We start from the raw sequence: 19,122 nt of genomic DNA on the forward strand, positions 1-19,122 counted from the left end.
TCAGAGACTGTGAGATCACCACCTGACCTGAAGTCAGACGCTTAACCGACTGAGCCACCCAGGTGCCCCTAAAAAACTTTTATTTACTTTCAATCTCACTGCATGCTTATGCTTTAGCTGTGTCACTTGTAAACAGTGCATAATTGGGTTTTGTATTTTTTTTTTAATTCGGTATTGTAACCTTTGCCTTTTAAGTAAATCAATTATTGTTTTACTTTTATTGTAATTACTAATATATATGAGTTTAAATATTACATTTTAATTTATGCTTTCTACTTTCTTACTTGATTCTTTTTCTCTTTTCTTACCTTGTTTTGGGTTGCTCTTTTAAAAAAAGTATTTCACTTTCTCCATCTATAGTGTAGAAATTTCATCTACTGTTTCAGATCTTTTGGTGGTTACCTTAGAAGCTACAACACGTATGGGCGCCTGGGTGGCTCAGTCGGTTAAGCGTCTGACTTTGGCTCAGGTCATGATCTCATGGTTCGTGAGTTTGAGCCCCGCATCAAGGCTCTGTGCTGACAGCTCGCAGCCTGAAGCCTGCTTCAGATTCTGTGTCTCCTTCTCTCTCTGTCTCCCCCCACCCTGACTTGTGCTTTGTTTCTATCAAAAATAAATAAATGTAAAAAAAAAAAAAAAAAGAAGTTACAACATGTAAACCTAGTTTATAAACACCACAAGGTTACTTAAAACCTTACTTTCTGCCTGGGAAAGTAAACAATGAAATTGAAACACTTTATTCCATTTACTCCTTCCCCTCCAGTTTACATTATTGTTGTCTAGGATTTTAATTCAATGTTATTTTTAAACCTAACTTCACATTATTTTTGCTGTTAGGCAGTGTTCATTTACATTTCTCTACACATTTACTGCTATTCATTCTTATAACACAATACTTCCATCTGGGATCATTTTCCTCCCGCTTGAAGTACATTCTTTAGAATTTTCTCTAGTGATGGTCTGCTGCTTACAGTCAGTTTTGGAGTGTCTAAAAATGCTTTTTTTCAACCCTATACTGAAAAGTACTTTCACTGGGTGTAGAATTCCGGGTAGTAGTTACCTCATTTCACTACATCAGGGTCAGCATACTTTTTCTATAAAGGGACACAAAGTAAATATCTTAGGCTTTGCAGGCCATGTGATCTCTCACAATGACTTCATTCTACCATTGTAGTGTGAAAGCAGCCATAGACAATACATAAATGAATGGGTGTCACTGTGTTCCAATAAAACTTGATTTATAAAAACAAGCAGCAGGCTGGTTTGGGCTTACAGGGCAATAGTTTGCTGACCCTTGCTATATATGGAAGATAGCATTTCACTATTCCTTACTTACTTTATTGCCACAGAGAAGTCAGCTGTTAGTCTAATTGAAATTCCTTTGAAATAATCTGTTTCTCTCTCTGACTGCTTTTAAGATTTTCTCTGCCTTTGGTTTTCATGAATTTCACTTTGTTAAGTCTAAGTGTGGATATCTTTTATGTATTCTGCTTGAGATTCACTGGTCCTCTTGAATCTGTAAGTTCATGTCTTTAATCAGTCTAGAAAATCTCTTTTTTTTAAATATCTCTTTAAATATTGTCTCTGCCTCACTCTCTTTCCTCTTTGGGATTCCAATTAAGCATATGTTAGATTTTTTTCACTGTATCATTCATGTCTCTTACTCTCCCTTCTGTATATCCTATCCTTTTGCATCTCTAAGCTATCTTCTGGATAATTTCTGCTCTGTCTTCCAGTTCATGAATTCTCTGTTTGGCTATGTCCAATCTTTTGTCAGACATAGCCATTTAATTTTTACTTTGTTAGTGTATTTTTCTCTTTTAGAATTTTTATTTCAGTCTTTCGCTCTTCCGTTACGTTATGTCTTTTTTTTAATTTTTTTTTTTACATTTTATTTATTTTTGAGAGAGAGAGACAGACAGACAGACAGAGCACAAGTGGGGGAGAGGCAGAGAGAGAGGGAGACACAGAATCCGAAGCAGGCTCCAGGCTCTGAGCTGTCAGCACAGAGCCCGACGTGGGGCTCGAACTCACAAACCGTGAGATCATGACCTAAGCTGAAGTCAGACGCTTAACTGACTGAGCCACCAAGGCGCCCCTGTTATGTTATGTCTTTTATTGTTTCCTGTTCTCCATAGATATTTTAGGTTTGTCATTTATTTGTTAAAACTGTATTTATGAAAACATAGTTAGCATAATTGTTTTAACTTCAGATATTTACCAGAAAGTGAAATCTTTCCATATTTAAATTTAAGTTTCTTTTAGGTAGAAAATCATTGATCTTTTTTTGTAATCCATCTAAGGCCATTGCCTAAAAATATGAACTGCTGCTAATCCTGACTGTTGAGGGTCATTCCACTAATTAGGAGCCGTTCTAACAGTATAATTGAGGTAGACATTTGGTTTTATCCTGCATTTACTCCTCTTCTCTCCTTCTCTTACAGAACCATCCATGACCCCAATCTCAATCCATGTTTGGTTGGGTTGACTCTACCCAGGGTTCAAGGGTAGGCATGTGACAGGCCTGATCAATGACAGATTAGAATTCTCCTGGACATAGTAATTGCCACAGGGGTAGAGAGGTGACCCAAGTAAGTACAATGAGTCTAAATTCCAGGACATTTTTTCCCAGCTGATGTCTTTCCACTAGGGTCACCATGAAGGTAGAAATATAAACTGGAGTTGCAGTAGGCCCCCTTGACATCTCAGGAAAGAGTCTGCATGGAAAAGGTGACAGCAGAGAGGAAACAGAGCCAAGATATGGCCACAAAACAAGGCCAGCAGCATCATGGGAGCCCCTGAATTCAGGGGCTTGCCCTTTTAGTTACATGTACAAATACAAACAAATGAACAGTAACTACAACAACAAAAAAACCTTTTGGTATTTAGGTCTTTTAAGTTGGGTATTTTTTCATTTATAACCTAAGGGGTCACGACTAGTAGAGTATCACTATGCAGCACTATGCTTGTCATTCTTGGAGTGCAATGATAATAATAATAACAATATTTGAAAATTATACATCAAGAACTGCCATCTAGCATACCTTCTCTGTTTGAATCAGCAACATTTGGTAACTTGGAGAAAACATCATATGTTCCACAGGCTCTTCAACCTGAAGAAAATCCTCTATTTTGTAATGTAAATCTTTAATAATAAAAGAATACACAAAGCCATCCTAGAGACCAAAAAACAATGAGATAAACACAGAAAATCAGCCTCAGTCAATGCATGTATACTTTTCATGTCAAATGAGCTAAAACATATTGGCTACCATCCACAGTTTATTTTGGAATCATCATCAACATTTACATTATCTAGAATGCCCTCTTTATTTAGGCAACTTTTAACCATCTTTCCTGGCCTAGTGTCAATTTTATTTCTTTTGTGACACAAAATTTTGTGACCTAAAATTTTACTGATCTCCCCTTTCTTTGAACTCCTCTAGCATCTATCTTTTTTACCAAATTCTTCATTATACAGGAGGTGGGGCAAACGAAGCAGTTTATCGTATGGCTTATGTATAGCAGTCTCCTTACTTCAAGGAACACTAGCCTTAATGTAATTATTTAATCACTATTATGCGTATTTCTTTTCTCCCTAAATGATTCAAAGGTAGGGCATGTGGTGTTTATTTCCTTTATATCCTCCTTTCGAGTTCCTCTCACAGTGCTAGTACCCAGTAAAAATGGGTTGGTTGGTTGTAAACAGACTTAGGTTAATTTAACTATCCTCAAGATGAATTTGAGTTATTTTTACAGTCGTGAAGAGGCTTTGGACAAATTCATTCATCATTTCTAGATTAGATCCCACTATAACTAAAATAAATGGATTGGTGAGATGGCTGGATTCAGATACTTGAGACCTGGGGGATAAAACACGCAAGGTGTTTTCTCCAAACTCATCACCATTTTCCATAATTCATGGAGCAGATGCTCCCACCACTCTTTTAAACTAGTGGGGTTTTTTTTTAATTTTATTTTAAAAATAATCTCTCTACCCAATGTGGGGCTTGAACTCACAACCCTGACATCAAAAGTCACAGGCTCTACTAACTGAGCCAGCCAGGTACCCCTAAACTAGGTTTTTAAAAATGCCAAGGATGGGCTTGAGAAGGACAGAGCCAGAAAAGGCTATAAATGCAGACTAAATGTAGGAGGTGAGGGAGTGGGAATAGTCTGTTGCAAGGTTGGTGGGGTGATTATCAACTGAGTGTAGGTGTATGAGCTCCAAACTGCTTCCCATTGGTGGAGCTACATCTTTCACCCTGACATCCTTGCCTAACTACCCTCAGGGTCCTGGAAATGTGATCTCTGGCAATGGAAGAGACAAAGCTAACAGAGGTCTTGGGACATCAACCAGTAGAGCTGAGACTTTAGTGTAGGTTGGCTCCAAACCTTACCACTAATTACAATACCACAGAAAAGCAATGTGGCCTGAGCCCTTTTCATACTTAACGGAGACTGTGTGCTCTAATAAATGATAGCAAAAACTCTGGAGTTTGACACACCTGGGTTCAAGCCTCAACTACCACATTTACTGGCTGGTGAACTCTGTAAGGCTTGGCTCCTTCCTCTGTATAAGGAGGATGTCAATAGTTCCTACTTGATAGGGTCATTACAAAAACCAGTAAGATAATACAAGGAAAGCACTTAGCATGACGCCTGGCACCAAATAAGCACCAAGTAAATGTAGGTCATTAATGCTAACTCTAATATGAACAATAACAATCTGATACATGTAAGCTAACTGGGTATGCACAAGAAGGTAAGCTGAAGCTTAGACAAAAGGTTCCATGTGTATCTGACAACCTAAGATGTTAAGTGCACAAACAGGCATGAAGTTGGGTGACAGATATTAATTAGGTGTTCTGGGGGACTTGGAGTTTTTAACTCTATTTTTGATTATTTGCAATAGTCTAGATACATGGCAGTTCATTATACTGTTCTACTTTTATATATATTTAAAACATTCTTCATATAAAAAGTTTTATAATAGCAAGCATCCAAAAAGGGAATAATTTTAATTAATAATCAGACAGAACCTGTTGTCCCAAATTATGGCTCATAATAGTAAATGGCAACAAATGGAAGCTATATATACTCTTGAAAGCAATTAATTTTGAAGAAAAAATACATTACAATTCCAGAAATCAGCACGCCTCCCTTCTGATATGCCATGGTGACTGGATTAATCAGATGACATCCCTCTTTTGGCAAAGAAAAACAAAGTAAAACAGGTGACACATATTTAAAAGTGCAGTACAAAGCAATTAATTTCATTTTCTTTCCTAGTACTAGTCCTTTCTTTGTAATCCTTACCAAAAGCCAGCTTTCTATCAGAATATGTGCTATAATGCCTCCCAAGCAATGAATCATAAAAGATGCTCAGCATTGATTACTAATGTAAATCACAGGAATTTTTTTAAAGTTCTGTATCATCAGGTCTGTGTAACTAACACTGTAGAATTATATAGCATATGCACTTTCTTATTTTAGGGAAGCATTGTCAGAGATTTTAAGATGCCAGGAAAAAACAAATAAAATGAAACCTAAGTTATTATCAAGCTGCATACTTAAGGTTTGTACATTTTATGGTATGTAAATTCATATCTCAGTAAATAAACAAAAAAGGATAAAAAGAAAGTAAAAAGAAAAATGTTCTATAGGAACAAATGTTATTAATAACATATTGCCCTTGGGGGGAAAATAACAAAAGTGTATTACCTTTTATGTAGATAAACCATGACAACTATAAGATCAAAAGCTCATACAGCATCCATCAAATTACTTTTTTACTGTTACATGCTTGGCATTTTGCCAGATGCTAAGAAGCATACTGTCCTTTCCTTCAAAGACTATTCACCTCCCCACAGTTCCTTCTTTTCCAATCCAGGTGCCCCTGGATCCAAGGTTCTTATGACTCCTGGCCTGGCCTAGGTACCTGATGCTTAGAGCCACCTTCTAGGATTATCCTTTTCTGAATTATGGCTAAACTAATCTTCCCATGCACAATTCCAGTTAGGGTACATCCCCAGTCAGGAGTTTTTGATGTCTGCCCACTGTCAGCTCAATTAAGTAGAAACACCTTAGCTGGACATTCAAGGTCAGACATGGTATACATGTCCGTTTGTTCCCCACTAGCCCTGTGTAACACTCAATGCTTTCAGACAAACTGGACCACCTCTTGTATCACAACCTTCCCCAGTTTTCCTTGTCTATGCAGATACCATTGCCAGAAACTCCACCTACCCTCATCTCTGCTTGTGACAACCCAAACTTCAAGGGCCATTTCAAATGTCACCTTCAAAATGACTTAACATGGCCTGTTTCTCTCATTTGAATTCACATAGCAATTGGTGAAATTTCTCTTTAATGAAATTATCTTAGTCTACCTGGATGTAATTGTCTACTTGTTTAATTCTCTTCAATAAAATAGAAATCTCTTAAGGGTAGATATTATAAAATCATATATTTGCCACTTATGTCACCTCTGAGGCACTTTGTGTGGTATCTTACACATTGTAGAGGCTAGGCAAATATTTACATGAAAGCATTTATAATATACCATGAAAATTATTAGGAATAGTATGCAAGAAGGAAATAGTGAGCAATACAAGACTACGCATGATTAAGTCCTAAATTTTGTATAACATATTACAAATGTGACAACAGTTTGGAAATGAAGAACATTGCTTTAGAATTCATTTTAAAAGGGAGGAGCCAAGACTGTGGAACAGCATGGAAGTTTTTTGTGTGTCTTGCATCCATGAAATACAGCCAGACCGACACTAAGCCATCCTGCACACCTAGAAAACTGATTTGAGGATTAACACAACAATCTGCACAGCCTGAACCACACAATTCAGTAGGAATTCACCCCAAAAGAAAAAGCACAAAGAAATGACAGCCAGGGATTTAACCAACACAGATACAAGCAAGATGTCTAAACCAGAATTTAGAATCATGATAATAAGAATACTAGTTGGAGTCGAAAGTAGATGAGAATCCTTTTCTGAGGAGATAAAAGAAGTAAAAAGTAGTCAGGATGAAATAAAAAATGCTATAACTGAGCTGCAATCACAGATGGATGCCATGGAAGGAAGGATGGATGAGGCAGAACAGAGAATCAGCGATACAGAGGACAAACTTATGGAGAATAATGAAGCAGAAAAAAAAAGGGACATTAAAGCAAAAGATCATGATTTAAGAATTAGAGAAATCAGTGACTCATTAAAAAGGAACAACATCAGAATCATAGGAGTCCCAGAAGAGGAAGAGAGAGAAATAGGGGTAGAAGGGTTATGTGAGCAAATCATAGCAGAAAATTTTCCTAACCTAGGGAAAGACAGAGACATCAAAATCCAGGAAGCACAGAGGACCCCCATTAGATTCAATAAAAACCGACCATCAATAAGGCATATCATAGTCAAATTCACAAAATACTCAGGCAAGGAGAGAATCATGAAAGCAGCAAGGGAAAAAAGTCCCTAACATACAAGGGAAGACAGAGCAGGTTTGCAGTAGACTTATCCACAGAAACTTGGCAAGCCAGAAAGGAGTGGCAGGATATATTCATTTTGCTTAACAGAAAAATATGCAACCAAGAATTCTTTATCCAGCAAGGCTGTCATTCAAAATAGAAGGAGAGATAAGAAGTTTCCCAGACAAACAAAAATTAAAGGAGTTTGTGACCACCAAACCAACCCTGCAAGAAATTTTAAGGGAGACTCTCTGAGGGGAGAAAAGATGAAAATATAAATACATATACACATACATACATACATACATACATACCATAAGCAACAAAGATTAGAAAGGACCAGAGTACACCACCAGAAACTCCAACTCTACAAGCATCATAATAGCAATAAATTCATGTCTTTCAGTACTCACTCTAAATGTCAATGGCCAAACACTCCAATCAAAAGACACAGGGTAATAGAATGGATAAGAAAACAAGATCCATCTACATGCTGTTTACAAGAGACCCACTTTAGACCTAAAGACACCTTCAGATTGAAAATAAGGGGATGGAGAAACCATCTATCATGCTAATGGTCACCAAAAGAAAGCCAGAGTAGCCATACTTATATCAGACAATCTAGACTTCAAAATAAAGACTGTATCAAGAGATGCAGAAGGGCATTATATCATAATCAAGGGGGCTATCCACCAAGAAGACATAACACTTGTAAACATTTATGTGCCAAATGTAGCAGCCCCCAAATATATAAGTCAATTAATCACAAAGAAACTCATCGATAGTAATACCATAAGAGTAGGAGACTTCAGGGCGCCTGGGTGGCTCAGTCGGTTAAGCGGCCGACTTCAGCTCAGGTCATGATCTCGTGGTCTGTGAGTTCGAGCCCCATGTCAGGCTCTGTGCTGACAGCTCAGAGCCTGGAGCCTGTTTCAGATTCTGTGTCTCCCTCTCTCTGACCCTCCCCCGTTCATGCTCTGATTCTCTCTGTCTCAAAAATAAATAAACGTTAAAAAAAAATTAAAAAAAAAAAAAGAGTAGGAGACTTCAACACCCACTCACAGCAATGGACAGATCGTCTAATCAAAAAATCAACAAGGAAACAATGGCTTTGAAGGACACACTGGACCAGATGGATTTAACAGATATATTCAGAACATTTCATCCTAAAACAGCAGAATACGCATTCTTCTCCAGTGCACATGGAACGTTCTCCAGAATAGACCATATACTGGGACACAAATCAGCCCTAAGCAAGTACAAAAAGATCAAGATCATACTGTGCGTATTTTCAGACCACAATGCTATGAAATTCAAAATCAACCACAAGAAAAAATTGGAAAGGTAACACATACTTGGAGACTGAAGAACATTGTACAAAAGAATGAACGGGCTAACCAAGAAGTTAAAGAGGAAATTAAAAAGTATATGGAAGCCAATTAAAATGATAACATCACAACCCAAAACCTCCAGGATGCAGCAAAGGCGGTCATAAGAGGAAAGTATATAGCAATCCAGGCCTTCCTAAAGAAGGAAGAAATATCTCAGATACACAACCTAATCTTATACCTTAAGAAGCTGGAAAAAGAACAGCAAATAAAACCCAAAGCCAGCAGAAGTCAGGAAATAATAAAGATTAGAGCAGAAATTGATGCTATCGAAACCAAAAAAATAGTAGAACAGATCAATGAAACCAGAAGCTGGTTCTTTGAAAGAATTAACAAAATTGATAAACCACTAGTCAGTTTGATCAAAAAGAAAAAGGACCCAAATAAATAAAATGAAGAATGAAAGAGGAGAGATCACAACCAACACAGCAGAAATAAAAACAATAATAAGAGAATAGTATGAGCAATTATACGCCAATAAAATGGGCAACCTGGAAGAAATGGACAAATTCCTAGAAACACATAAACTACCACAACTGAAACAGAAAGGAGAAAATTTGAACAGACCCATAACCAGTAAGGAAATCGAATTAGTAATAAAAAAGCTCCCAAAAAACAAGAGTTCAGGGCCAGATGGCTTTCCAGGGGAATTCTACCAAACATCTAAGGAAGAGTTAACATCTATTCCTTTGAAGCTGTTCCAAAAAATAGAAATGGAAGGAAAACTTCCAAACTCTTTCTATGAAGCCAACATTACCTTGATTCCAAAACCAGACACAGACCCCACTAAAAAGGAGAACTATAGACCTATTTCCCTGATGAACATGCATGCAAAAATCCTCAACAAGATATTAGCCAACCGGATCCAACAATACATTAAAAGAATTATTCACCATGACCAAGTGGGATTTATACCTGGGATGCAGGGCGGGTTCAATATCCGCAAAACAATTAACGTGATTCATCACATCAATAAAAGAAAGGACAAGAGCCATATGATCCTCTCAATAGATGCAGAAAAAGCATTTGACAAAATAGAGCATCCTTTCTTGATAAAAAACCCTCAAGAAAGTAGGGATAGAAGGAGCATACCTCAAGATCATAAAAGCCATATATGAATGACCCAATGCCAATATCATCCTCAATGGAGAAAAGCTGAGAGCTTTCCCCCTAAGGTCAGGAACAAGACAGGGATGTCCACTCTTGCCACTGTTATTCAACATAGTATTGGTAGTCTTAGCCTCTGCAATCAGACAACACAAAGAAATAAGAGGCATCCAAGAGGAGGATGCCAGGAGGAGGTCAAACTTTCACTCTTCACAGATGACACGATACTCTATATGGAAAACCCAAAATATTCCACCCAAAAACTGCTAGAATTAATTCATGAATTCAGCAAAGTTGCAGGATATAAAATCAATGCACAGAAATCAGTTGCATTCCTATACACCAACAATGAAGCAACAGAAAGAGAAATAAAGGAATTGATCCCATTTACAGTGGCACAAAAAACCATAAAATACCTGGGAATAAATCTAACCAAAGAGGTGAAAAATGTATACACTGAAAACTATAGAAAGCTTATGAAAGAAATTGAAGAAGACACAAAAAAAATGGAAAAAGATTCCATGCTCCTGGATAGGAAGAACAAATATTGTTAAAATGTTGATACTACCTAAAGCAATCTACATATTCAATGCAATCCCTATCAAAATAACACCAGCATTCTTCACAGAGCTAGAACAAATAATCCCAAAATTTGCATGGAACCAGAAAATACCCCGAATAGCCAAAGCAATCTTGATAAAGAAAACCAAAGCAGGAGGCATCACAATCCTGGACTTCAAGTTATACTACAAAGCTGTAATCATCAGGATAGTATGGTACTGGCACAAAAACAGACACTCAGATCAATGGAACAGAATAGAGAACCCAGAAATAGACCCACAAATGTATGGCCAACTAATCTTTGACAAAGCAGGAAAGAATATCCAGTGGAATAAAGACAGTTTCTTCAGCAAGTGGTGCTGGGAAAACTGGACAGCGACATGCAGAAGAATGAACCTGGACCACTTTCTTATATCATACACAAAAATAAATTCAAAAATACCTAAATGTCAGACAGGAAGCCATCAAAATCCGCGAGGAGAAAACAGGCAAAAACCTCTTTGATATTAGCCGCAGCAACTTCTTACTCAACACGTCTCCAGAGGCAAGGTAAACAAAAGCAAAAATGAACTACTGGGACCTCATCAAAATAAAATCTTCTGCACAGTGAAGGAAACAATCAGCAAAACTAAAAGGCAACCAACAGAATGGGAGAAAGAATTTGCAAACGACATATCAGATAAAGAGTTAGTATCCAAAATCTATAAAGAACTTATCAGACTCAACACCCAAAAAACAAATAATCCAGTGAAGAAATGGGCAAAAGGCATGAATAGACACTTCTCCAAAGAAGACATCCAGATGGCCAACTGACACATGAAAAAATGCTCAACATCACTCATCATCAGGGAAATACAAATCAAAACCCCAATGAGATACCACCTTAGACCTGTCAGAATGGCTAACATTAACAACTCAGGCAACAACAGATGATGGCAAGAATATGGAGAAAGAGGATCACTTTTGCATTGTTGGTGGTAATGCAAGCTGGTGTAGCCACTCTGGAAAACAGTATGGAGGTTCCTCAAAAAACTAAAAATAGAACTACCCTATGACCCAGCAATTGCACTACTAGGCATTTATCCAAGGGATACAAGTGTACTGTTTCAAAGGGACACATGCACCCCCATGTTTATAGTAGCACTATCAACAATAGCCAAAGTATGGAAAGAGCCCAAATATCCATCGATGGATGAATGGATAAAGAAAATGTGGTATATATATACAATGGAGTACTACTCGGCAATCAAAAAGAGTGAAATCTTGCCATTTGCAACTACGTGGATGGAACTGGAGGTTATTATGCTAAGTGAAATTAGTCAGAGAAAGACAAATGCCATACGACTTCACTCATATGAGGACTTTAAGAGACAAAACGGATGAACATAAGGGAAGGGAAACAAAAATAATATAAAAACAGTGAGGGGGACAAAACGTAAAAGACTCATAAATATGGAGAACAAACTGAGGGTTACTGGAGGGGTTGTGGGAGGGGGTATGGGCTAAATGGGTAAGAGGCACTAAGGAATCTACTGAAACCATTGTTGCACTATATGCTAACTAATTTAGATATAAATTTAAAAAATAAAAAATTAAATTAAAAAAAAAGAATTTGTTTTAAAAAAACATATAGGTGCTAATCTGTAGCAATCTCTGGGATTTAACTCTGGAGCCAAAGGATGAGTAAAACACAGTTCTTGACTTCAAAGAATTGATATCTAGTGGGAAACACAGACGTGCACATGGGACACTGTGAAAGCACAGGATGAGGCTCTACCAAGGGAGCAAGTCTCAATGAATCCCATACAGGGTCACTGAATTTCACCCTAAGGTTGGGGTGAAGACAGGGAAGGATCCACTGAGGATGACCTCATCAGGTAGACGAGGAAGAGAAGGGCATCTTAGACAAAGATAACTACAAATGCCAGCAGGCAGAATTTGGAGGCAGCACAGGAATGATGAGAACTTCTCCAAGGCTTATGTGGGAGAAGCTGGAACTGGGAAGGCAGGCCACAAAAGGGGTTCACTTTGTAGAGAGCTATGGGATGGCATCGTGGAGGCAAGGTTAAAGAGAACTTAGCCTGGAGGGTACAGGTGACAGTGAAAGGAAGCCAGGGTTGGGGCAGGAAAGTCAAACCTAATGGCTTCAATGAAGTCTAAGCCGGGGAATGGGAGTTAAGAGTAGATGAGGGGCACTGTCCTAGGGGAAACTTGCTGTAGGTGGTGGTATTGAGCTGGGAACTCAAGGATTCAGAGAGTAAATCGGCAAGAGGGTGAGCTAGGAGGCATGTCTGTGAAAAGACAGGAAGAAATTACTGGCTAGATCAGAAAACTCAACCTGGGGAGTAGAAGAAAATAATATAAATAGAGCAGGTAGGATCAGATTAGAGAGAGTGTAGAATCAAGGCAAAGCAGTCACTGAATTGCATGTTGAAATGGTCTTCAAGGGGGGGCCTGGGTGGCTAGTCGGTTAAGCGTCCGACTTCGGCTCAGGTCATGATCTCACGGTCCATGAGTTCAAGCCCCGCGTTGGGCTCTGTGCTGACAGCTCAGAGCCTGGAGCCTGTTTCAGATTCTGTGTCTCCCTCTCTCTCTGCCCCTCCCCTGTTCATGCTCTGTCTCTGTCTTAAAAATAAACAAACATTAAAAAAAAATTGAAATGGTCTTCAAGAAGGACAGTTTGGCAAGGATGAGATGCCTGCTTTGGGTTAGTGTAGATTAAGGCCAATGAAGTCAGTCCTAAGGTTGCTGCAGAAATCAAGAAGTGAAATAACAAGAGGAATGGAGAGTGGAATAAGTGGAATGGAGAGTACATTGCACAAAGTGGGGAGCTCGCAATGACCAGTCTCCCTTCTCAAAAGGTCTATACCTAGCTCCTAAACCCAAAAGGTCTATACCTAGCTAATGAGTGGACATTAGCTTCTGTGACTAAGGGCAACCCTGGCCACAGCTGATGGGACCAGGAATGGACATCAGATCTAAGGAAAATAAATCCAATTCTCTTAGAAATTCTAATCAAGGAACACAAGATAATTTTCAAGATGGCAGTCAAACTTAAAAGAGGTCATTGTGGAAAAAGGCCTTGAAAGGGGTGGAGGGCAGGAAAGGGCATAATTTGTTGATTAAATAAAATAGGCATATGTATGGGAAAGGATATAGCATAGTAGCTAATAACTTGAACTCTGGCATTCCCTATCAAAATAATGTCAGCATTCTTCACAGGGCTGGAACAAATAATCCTAAATTTGTATGGAACCAGAAAAAAATCCGAAATAGCCAAAGCAATCCTGAAAAACAAAACCAAAGCTGGAGGTATCACAATTTCGGACTTCAAGCTGTATTACAAAGCTATAATCATCAAGATAGTATGGTACTGGCACAAAAGCAGACACATAGATCAATGGAACAGAATAGAGAACTCAGAAATGGACCCACAAATGTATGGCCAATTTATCTTTGACAAAGCAGGAAATAATATCCAGTGGGAAAAAAGACAGTTTCTTCAGCAAATGGTGCTGGGAAAACTGGACAGCAGCACACAGAAAAATGAACCTGAACCACTTTCTTATACCATATACAAAAAAACCCTCAAAACAGATAAAAGACCTAAATGTAAGACAGGAAGCCATCAAAATCCTTGAGGAGAAAACAGGCAAAAACCTCTTTGATCTTGGCCACAGCAACTTCTTACTTGACATATCTCCAGAGGCTAGGGAAACAAAAGCAAAAATGGACTATTGGGACCTCATCAAGATAAAAAGTGAAGGAAAAAATTAGCAAAACTAAAAGGCAACTGACAGAATGGGAAAAGATATTTGCAAATGACATATCAGATAAAGAGTTAGTATACAAAATCTATAAAGAACTTATCAAACTCAACACCCCAAAAACCAAATAATCCAGGGAAGAAATGGCCAAAAGACATGAATAGACATTTCTCCAAAGAAGACACCCAGATAGCTAACAGACACATGAAAAGATGCTCAATATCACTCATCAACAGGGAAACAGAAATCAAACCCACAACGAGATACCACCTCACACCTCTCAGAATGGCTAAAATTAACAGATGTTGGTGAGGATGTGGAGAAAGAACACTTTGTACTCCTGGTGGGAATGCACTCCAGTGCAGCCACTCTGGAAAACAGTATGGAGGTTCTTCAAAAAATTAAAAATAGAACTACCCTATGGCTCAGCAATTGCACTACTAGGTATCTATCCAAGGGATACAGTTGTGCTGATTCAAAGGGACACATGCACCCCAATGTTTACAGGAGCACTATCGAGAATAGCCAAAATATGGAAAGAGCCCAAATGTCCATTGAAGGATGAATGGATTAAGAAGATGTGGTATATATATATATATACAATGGAATATTGCTTGGCAATAAAAAAGAATGAAATCTTACAATTTGTAACAACAAGGATGGAACTAGAGTGTATTATACTAAGTGGCATAAGTCAGTCAAAGACAAATATCATATGATTTCACTCGTGTGGAATTTAAGATACAAAACAGATGAACATAAGGGAAGGGAAGCAAAAATAATATAAAAACAGAGAGGGAGGGGCGCTTGGGTGGCGCAGTCGGTTAAGCGTCGACTTCAGCCAGGTCACGATCTCACGGTCCGTGAGTTCGAGCCCCGCGTCAGGCTCTGGGCTGATGGCTCAGAGCCTGGAGCCTGTTTCCGATTCTGTGTCTCCCTCTCTCTCTGCCCCTCCCCCGTTCATGCTCTGTCTCTCTCTGTCCCAAAAACAAATAAAAACATTGAAAAAAAAATTAAAAAAAAAAAAAACAGAGAGGGATACAAACCATAAGAGACTCTTAAATACAGAGAACAAACTGAGGGTTGCTGGTGGGGTGTTGGGTGGGGATATGGGTTAAATGGGCAAGGGGCATTAAGGAGGGCACTTGTTGGGATGCGCACTGGGTGTTATATGTAAGTGATGAATCACTAAAGTCTATTCCTGAAGTCATTATTACACTAAATGATAACTAACTTGGATTTAAATTTAAAAAATAATAAAATAAAATAACTTGGACTCTGAAGTTCTTTCAAGCAGGCTTCATGTCCAGTGCAGAGCCCAATGTGGGGCTTGATTTCATGACCCTGAGATGAAGACCTGAGCTGAGATCAAGTGTTAGACGCTTGGGGTGCCTAGGTGTCTCAGTCGGTTAAGTGTCTGAATCTTGGTTTTGGCTCAGGTCATGATCTCATGGTTCCTGAATTTGAGCCCCATGTCGGGCTCTGTGCTAACAGTGTGGAGCCTACTTGGGATTCTCTCTCTCTCCCTCTCCCTCTGCCCCTACCCTGCTCATGCACTCTCTCTTTCTCTCAAAATAAATAAGCTTAAAAAAAAAAAAAGAGTTAGACACTTAACCAACTGAGCCACCCAGGTGCCCCAATGGACTCCGAAGTCTTATTGCTTGTGTTCAGGTATTAGTTCCACAGTTTACCAGTTACGTGAATTTGGGAATTTTCCTTAACCTCTCAATGCTTACGTTTTTTTCATCTTTCTCATGGAGATGAAAATGTATCCCTTTATAAAGTTGTTTTGAGGATTACATGAAATATACACATAGAGTACAGCAGAATGCCCAGAGCATAGAACACTAGCTAGAAGGAACATGCACAGGACTTGGTAATTAACTATGGGATAAAGGAAAAGAAAGAATCAAAGAGGTCTCCAAGCAAGAGAAAAATAAGGAACAAACATCCATTTTCAAGTGTAAAACCATCACCAGTGGCTACTTTCTGGGAATAATGAAAAAAAGTAGTTTCTCACCCCTTGATGTCGTATCTTCTATCTTATTAAGTATAGTCACCTTCAAGGTTTCTGCATTAACCATTAAAAGATGACCCTCTTCACAGCCAATGTATAGGTCATTTGTTGGAGTCCAGCAATGCATAGTTGGGTGAAGCAAAGGATACAGATCGTCTTTAGGCTTTAGGAAAAGATTAGAAACCTTGTGTTAACAACATTTATGGCTGTGGTACCAGGTGGCTCATTCAGTTAAGCGGCGGACTTGAGCTGAGGTCATGATCTAGCAGTCTGTGAGTCGGAGACCCTCATCTGGCTCTGTGCTGACAGCTCAGAGCCTGGAGCCTGCTATGGATTCTGTGTCTCCCTCTCTCTCTGCCCCTCCCCCACTTGCACTCTGTCTCTCTTTCTCTCTCTCAAAAATAAATAAACATTAAAAAAAGAGAGAGAGAGAGAGAGACAACATTCATGGCTTAAGAGCCAGAGAAATACCCAACAGAATAACTTCCAGAAAGAAACAAATGAATATGGACTTATATCCTTTCAATTCATTGGTCCTATTTGCCAAGAGCTAAGTGAACTTACCATTCCTTGCTCCACTTATCATTCTATATTTTAATTCACTAAGAATATATAAGATGGTCTTGCCAGCATATTTGGAGCTCTAGTGTCACAGGGTTTCATGAAAATTTTAAGTAATAACTCCTACACTGCTTCTTGGTAGGCTTTTTTTGCTATCTCGAATCTAAGAAAGACGTTGTCTAGCTAAAATCACCCTTTCTGAGGAAAACTTTTGTCATCATTTCACCTTCCTGATTCTGCAGGGGGCACAGATATGATTTTCCTTGAGTGGTTATGGAGAAGTTGACCCAGATCCTCTGGCATAGTTTTTAGGGGAAATGAAAAGAGGACACGTGCCTGATTTTGGTGGCCTAATTTGGTTCATGAAACATCCTATGTGATTTTGATACCATGAAAAACTCAAAGAGAAAGACACAACATCTATGGAATGTGCCTAAAAGAAAAGCTGGCTTTGGGAAGTAAGAACAATATGGACCAAGGATCTAAGGCAAACTTTTCCTGTAAAGGACCAGGTAGTGAATATTTTAGGCTTTGTGGACCACATAGGTCTCTGTCACATATCCCTTTTATTTTTTTTTTAAACACCCCAATAAAAAGTGCAAAAACCATTCTTAGCTTGGGGCCATATAAAAACTGGCCACAGTGTGTTGATCTCTGCCTTAGACGGTAATACCTCAGTAATATGGCCCCTGCAGCTTTAAATACTCATGTTCCACAGGGGACACGCTCTTCTGTCAGCACAGAGCAGGTCTCCTCATAAGTTAAGGCCTCCCTGCTTTCCTTCCTGGAGGTCAAGGCAGCTGTGGCAGCTATTTTGGGCATATGCCCCACAGCACTGATTAAAACTATGAATTCAGAATACATAACACAGGACTGCTTCCTTTCTAGTTAAACAAATCAAATATACTAGTTTACTTAGTTATTACTGTCTGAGCTTTTGGTTATACTATAGCACTGTTTAGAATTGCATTAGCTAGAAAGTAATGTTTTTGTTATCTTTAGGATCCTTACACCCATTGGAACAGAAAAAAATTTTAATAAGCTATTGGCCAAATTAACAGAATTTTTGAATACCTTGAGACCTCCATGTTTGTTTCATTCTTTCATTCACTTTTTAATTCATCTAAAAAATATTGGGGCGCCTGAGTGGCTCAGTCGGTTGAGCGTCTGACTTCAGCTCAGGTCACGATCTCACGGTTCGTGAGTTCGAGCCCCGCGTCAGGCTCTGGGCTGATGGCTCAAAGCCTGGAGCCTGCTTCCGATTCTGTGTCTCCCTCTCTCTCTGCCCCTCCCCCATTCATGCTCTGTCTCTCTCTGTCTCAAAAATAAATAAACATTAAAAAAAATTTTAAAAATATTTATTAAACACTTACTACATTCCAGGTACTGTTCTAGGCACAGGGATGTAGCAGTGAACAAAACAGACACACACACACACACAAATCTCTGCCCTCATGGGGCTTATGTCCTGGTGAAAGGAAACAATAAAAATAAGCTAAGAAGTTAACCATATAGAATATTATATGTTGACAAACGCTGTGGATAAACATAAAGCAGAAGTTGGAATAGGTTCTACAGTTGGGGAATACTGCAAACGTATTAAACAGTAATTTTTCCATTAGAAACTCCTCAATATATACAAGCTACCTTTCTAATAAACACTCAATTACTTGAACAATATATACTGAACAGTATATACTGTTCTTTTAATTTAGGAATGATTTGTAGGTCCAAGGTAAAGCAGGTATACTGCTGTCAAAGTATTTCTACTAGATTCTTAACAGACATAAATTTGTTACATAACTTGTATTTAAACATTGATTGGATGTTGCTGATATACCAGGCATTGTGCCAAGTCCTAAGGGATCCCTCTTCTCAACAGGATGATCACTTAGGTGAGGGAAGAAGTATTAATAAATATCAGAATCAGAAAACATGATAGGTTATAGCAGAGGAATGTTTAAATATCACGGGAGTGTTGATGAGAAAGCAATTGGTTCTTTTTGGTGGAGTGAACAAAGTATGGAGAAAGAGTTATCATTTGGAATGGACCTTGATGACTAAGGCAAAAATCCTACATAGCAGCAGTCACCATGATAATTTTTTAAAAGGATATATATTTTTTAATATAATTTATTGTCAAATTGGTTTCCATACCACACCCAGTGCTCATCCCAACAAGTGCCCTCCTCAATGCCCATCACCCATTTTCCCCTCTCCCCCACCGCCCATCAAACCTGT

At 38.6% G+C, this 19,122-nt stretch overlaps 1 protein-coding gene across 8 annotated transcripts in view; it reads right to left on the reverse strand.

Annotated features, from left to right (window-relative positions):
• Window positions 1–19,122, reverse strand: part of CFAP43 (cilia and flagella associated protein 43) — a 129,330-nt gene that overhangs the window by 83,566 nt on the left and 26,642 nt on the right. For 7 of the 8 annotated variants that reach the window (XM_045040642.1, XM_023240892.2, XM_023240891.2 and 4 more), the window contains exons 6-8: window positions 16,324–16,483; window positions 5,140–5,207; window positions 3,045–3,176 (exon numbers count right to left, since the gene is read on the reverse strand). In XM_045040642.1, coding sequence (XP_044896577.1) covers window positions 3,045–3,176; window positions 5,140–5,207; window positions 16,324–16,483 — 360 coding nt within the window. Of the gene's footprint in view, window positions 1–3,044; window positions 3,177–5,139; window positions 5,208–16,323; window positions 16,484–19,122 lie in introns of those variants that run through there. The other variant, XM_045040645.1, reaches the window with a different exon arrangement.

This window comes from Felis catus, chromosome D2, assembly GCF_018350175.1.
Source record: "Felis catus isolate Fca126 chromosome D2, F.catus_Fca126_mat1.0, whole genome shotgun sequence".
NCBI lineage: Eukaryota > Metazoa > Chordata > Mammalia > Carnivora > Felidae > Felis > Felis catus.